The 3,729-nt window shown below is 40.0% G+C and overlaps 1 protein-coding gene across 1 annotated transcript in view; it reads left to right on the plus strand.

Annotated features, from left to right (window-relative positions):
- The window catches only part of pex1 (peroxisomal biogenesis factor 1), a 15,571-nt gene extending 11,848 nt beyond the window's left edge, over positions 1 to 3,723 (plus strand). Inside the window, exons 19-24 of the mRNA XM_016514998.1 lie at positions 1,155 to 1,258; positions 1,349 to 1,525; positions 1,915 to 2,145; positions 2,282 to 2,476; positions 3,331 to 3,461; positions 3,595 to 3,723. Of these exons, the coding sequence (XP_016370484.1) occupies positions 1,155 to 1,258; positions 1,349 to 1,525; positions 1,915 to 2,145; positions 2,282 to 2,476; positions 3,331 to 3,461; positions 3,595 to 3,679 (923 nt within the window). The 3' untranslated portion in view covers positions 3,680 to 3,723. The remainder of the gene's footprint in view (positions 1 to 1,154; positions 1,259 to 1,348; positions 1,526 to 1,914; positions 2,146 to 2,281; positions 2,477 to 3,330; positions 3,462 to 3,594) is intronic.
- The last annotated feature ends 6 nt before the right edge of the window (positions 3,724 to 3,729 follow it).

Raw genomic sequence — 3,729 nt, forward strand, 5'->3', positions numbered from 1 at the left:
AGGCATGACGAAGTGGATATCGTCCTCTTTTGGAAGGTCAAACAAAGTAGTTTCGCTTTCACAACGAAACACACAGTGTCTCCACGACATGGCGGCGAGAATAAAAGTTACGCCTTCTTTTTTTGCGTGAACATTTGGGCGGCGTTGTGCAAATCTTCCCACATAGTGATGTAGACATGTGGGGGCGTGTTAGAACGAGCCGTTTTAGGTAGGCGTGGCTGACTCTTAACTTTTATAAAGAATATCTCTTTGGATTTGAGACTTTAGTCTTTGCAACTTTACAGATCTTCTTTATGCAGCAAGAGCTTGTAACACTCCAAAGAGAAAGGAAAACTTGAAATCGCATCATATGACCCCTTTAAATATTATTACATTTAAAATAACTTTTCTATTTTAATATATTTTAAAATGTAATTTATTCCAGATTTTTTTTTTCAGCAGCCATTACTCCAGTCTTCAGTGTCACATATTTTGCTGCTTAATATTTGTGTGAAAATTATGATACTTTTTTCAGGACTTGTTGATGAATCATTAAAAAGAACAGAATTTTTTTTTAAATACTAAGGACTTTTTGTAATGTTACAAAAGATTTCTGACACTTTTGATCAATTTAACGCTCCTTTGCAGAATGAAAAAAATTTATATATTTTTAAAAAATTTACTGACCCCAAACTTTTGAACGGTAGTGTATGTATAAGGTAGTAATAAAAAGTAGTATTACAAAAACTGTATAATTATATTATAGTTAGGGAAAAATGGACACTGGACACTGTTGAAACTGCTTGAAATTGTATGTCAGCTACCCAAGTAGTTCATGTTAGCATGTAGTCGACAACAATTTTGAGAAGTTTCATAGTTTGTTGCTGTATAGCTGTGGTTATTGCTTATAGCAACATCACTATCTGTATCAGATCAGAAGATAGATTAATTTAAAGTTGTTCATTTATATTGCTGTCGTCTAATCCCAAATTGAAAAAAACAAATTGTTTTGCCAAGCACTTGCTTAAAAACATCAGACTGAGACTGTAGAACAAAGACAATTGTGTGAATTGTTGTACAATGTTGTGAAATATCTGGAGTGTACTTTTCTTTAAAATATTGCATTGTTGTATATGTGAGATCTCTGTAGTCAATACATAGTTTCTTATTTGTAGGGGTGTATGTGTTGGCTGCCACCAGTCGTCCTGACCTCATCGATCCTGCTCTTTTGAGACCCGGGCGACTGGACAAGTCTCTCTACTGCCCTCCTCCTGATCGGGTCAGCATGGTGTCTAGCATACATCAGTATAACCTCTTTATACCTACAAGATCTACAATATCAATTTACTGATTTATATCTGTCCTTCAGGAGGCCCGGCTGGAGATCCTGAAGGCTTTGACTCATTCCGTGCCACTGGCTGCAGATGTGGACTTGGAGCAGATTGCTGTGGCGACAGAGCTGTTCACTGGAGCTGACCTAAAGGCCCTTCTCTATAACGCTCAGCTAGAGGCGATCCACAGCAGCCTGGGGCCAAACTTTCTGCATGTGTGTTACACACAAACTCAAACATGCACACATACAGATAAAACCCTAACCCCATGATTAGTAGTTAACCTATATGGATTTTTCAGGGGCTGATGCCCATATCTAAAGACCAGCGGCCAATGTTCAAAAGTTTGGGTTGGTTAAGATTCTTTAATGGTTTTGAGAGAAGTCTCTTATTCTTACTAAGGCTGCATTTATTTGATCAAAAATACAATAAAACAGTAATATTGTGAAATTTTGTTACAATTTAAAATAACTGTTTTCTATTTGAATATATTTTAAAATGTAATTTACTTCTGTGATGGCAAAGCTGAATTTTCAGCTTAGTCAGTACATCAGTGACAAATGTTCAGCTTATATGTGAAGAAGACTGTCTCTGTGTTTTATAGGATCTGGGCTCAGGGTCAGACAGTGATGTCAGCCTCTCCTCCCTGATCTTCCTGAACCACAGCAGCGGGTCAGATGACTCGGCTGGGGAGGGGGACGCAGGGCTGGAGCACTCTATGGTTCTGCTGGACCCCAGTGAACTCCCACCTGACGACCCACGCCACAACATCTGGCGCCTTTACTTTGGAAGCTCCTTTGAGTCTGAACTGGACAACCAGTCTCTGTCTGAATTGGTGGGACACTAAATTTCCAAATGGACTTATAATGGATTATTATTTACAATTATGTATAAATCAATGCTATACTATTTCAGATGTCTTCTTAATGTAATTTATTAGATTATTTATTATCTGTTTGCTCTGCTCCCAGAATTCTCAGTGCCTGTCTGGACCCAATTCTACCGCCCCTGATGTGACAGGGGCATCAGTGAGGGATCCAAACTCCTGTCATGTCCCAGTTTTTATGTCCTGTCTGCAGGACGGCTTTCAGGAACTGAACCATGAGCAGTCAGAACTCCTCCGAGCAGAAGTCAACACTGTTAAGAACAGTTACCGCAGAAACACGGTCAGTTACCTTTCTCATCCATCCATCCATCCATTTTTATATATCAAGTTTCCTATCTATCCATTGTTACATCTTTCCATCCACCCACTGTTACAGTATATACAGCTAGTATACATCTAGCTTTTCCATCCATCTGCTGTTATATACAGATTTCCCATTGCTATGTTCCATCCATCCATTAATCCAGTTTTCCCACCCATTGCTATGTTCTTCTAATTGATCAATCCCTCTAGTTTTCTCATCCGTCCATCCATACATGTGTACTCCCACCCATCCATCCAACCAAACACCCACCCATCCATCCATGGATATATGCCTCCAATTTTCCCTTCCTTTCATCCATCCATTGCTATATACCTCTAGTAATCCCATCCATCCATCCGTCCATCAATCCATCTATCCACCCATTCATCCATCATTTTATCTATCTAGGTTTTCCATCCATCTGTCCTTCCACCCACCCACCCATCCATCTATTGCTATATCCTTCTAGTTTTTTCATCATCCTTCCTTCCATCCATCCATAGCTATATACCTTCCATTCATTCATCCATCTATCATCCATCCATTGCTATATGCCTTCCATTCATTCATCCATCTATCATCCATCCATTGCTATATGCCTTGAGTTTTTCCTTCCATTCACCCATTCATTTGTACATGCATCCATCCATCCAGTGATACACCCCACTAGTTTTCCCATACATGCATGCATATATCCATCCCTCTATTGCTAGTGCCCCTCTAGTTTTTCCATCCATCCATCCAACCGAAAACTCTGTTAGAATGTGTAGCAGTCTATAGACACTGTTGCTGCTCAGTAGATGAGATCTGCCATTCTTCTGTGTTTATAGGATGAATCATCTCTGGTGCAGACTGGCCCCAGTAAGCCTGGCTCTCTCATATGTCAAACTCACCTGATCTCCGCTTTGGCTAACACTCGAGCATCTGTCAGCAGAGAAGACTGGAGGAGATACACTGACCTGTGAGTTACACATTTCACAAGCACGCTTCTTTGATTCATTCACATAAATCCCCTGAAATATGCTATAACCACAGTCACACCACTGCATTGCTGAATCACATATTTGTGTTGGTTTTCTCCTTCCGTTATGCAGATATGAGTCTTTCGGAGCCTCAAAGGAAGGCAAGTCTCCAAGCACTGCTTCGTTTAAAGCAGGTCAGCGGGTGACATTGGCTTAATGAGAGCCTCGCATAAATTAATACAGCTCAGGGCATTAGAAGGTGATTTT

The sequence above is a fragment of the Sinocyclocheilus rhinocerous genome, unplaced genomic scaffold (assembly GCF_001515625.1).
Source record: "Sinocyclocheilus rhinocerous isolate Xijiao unplaced genomic scaffold, SAMN03320098_v1.1 scaffold492, whole genome shotgun sequence".
Classification (NCBI taxonomy): Eukaryota; Metazoa; Chordata; class Actinopteri; order Cypriniformes; family Cyprinidae; genus Sinocyclocheilus; species Sinocyclocheilus rhinocerous.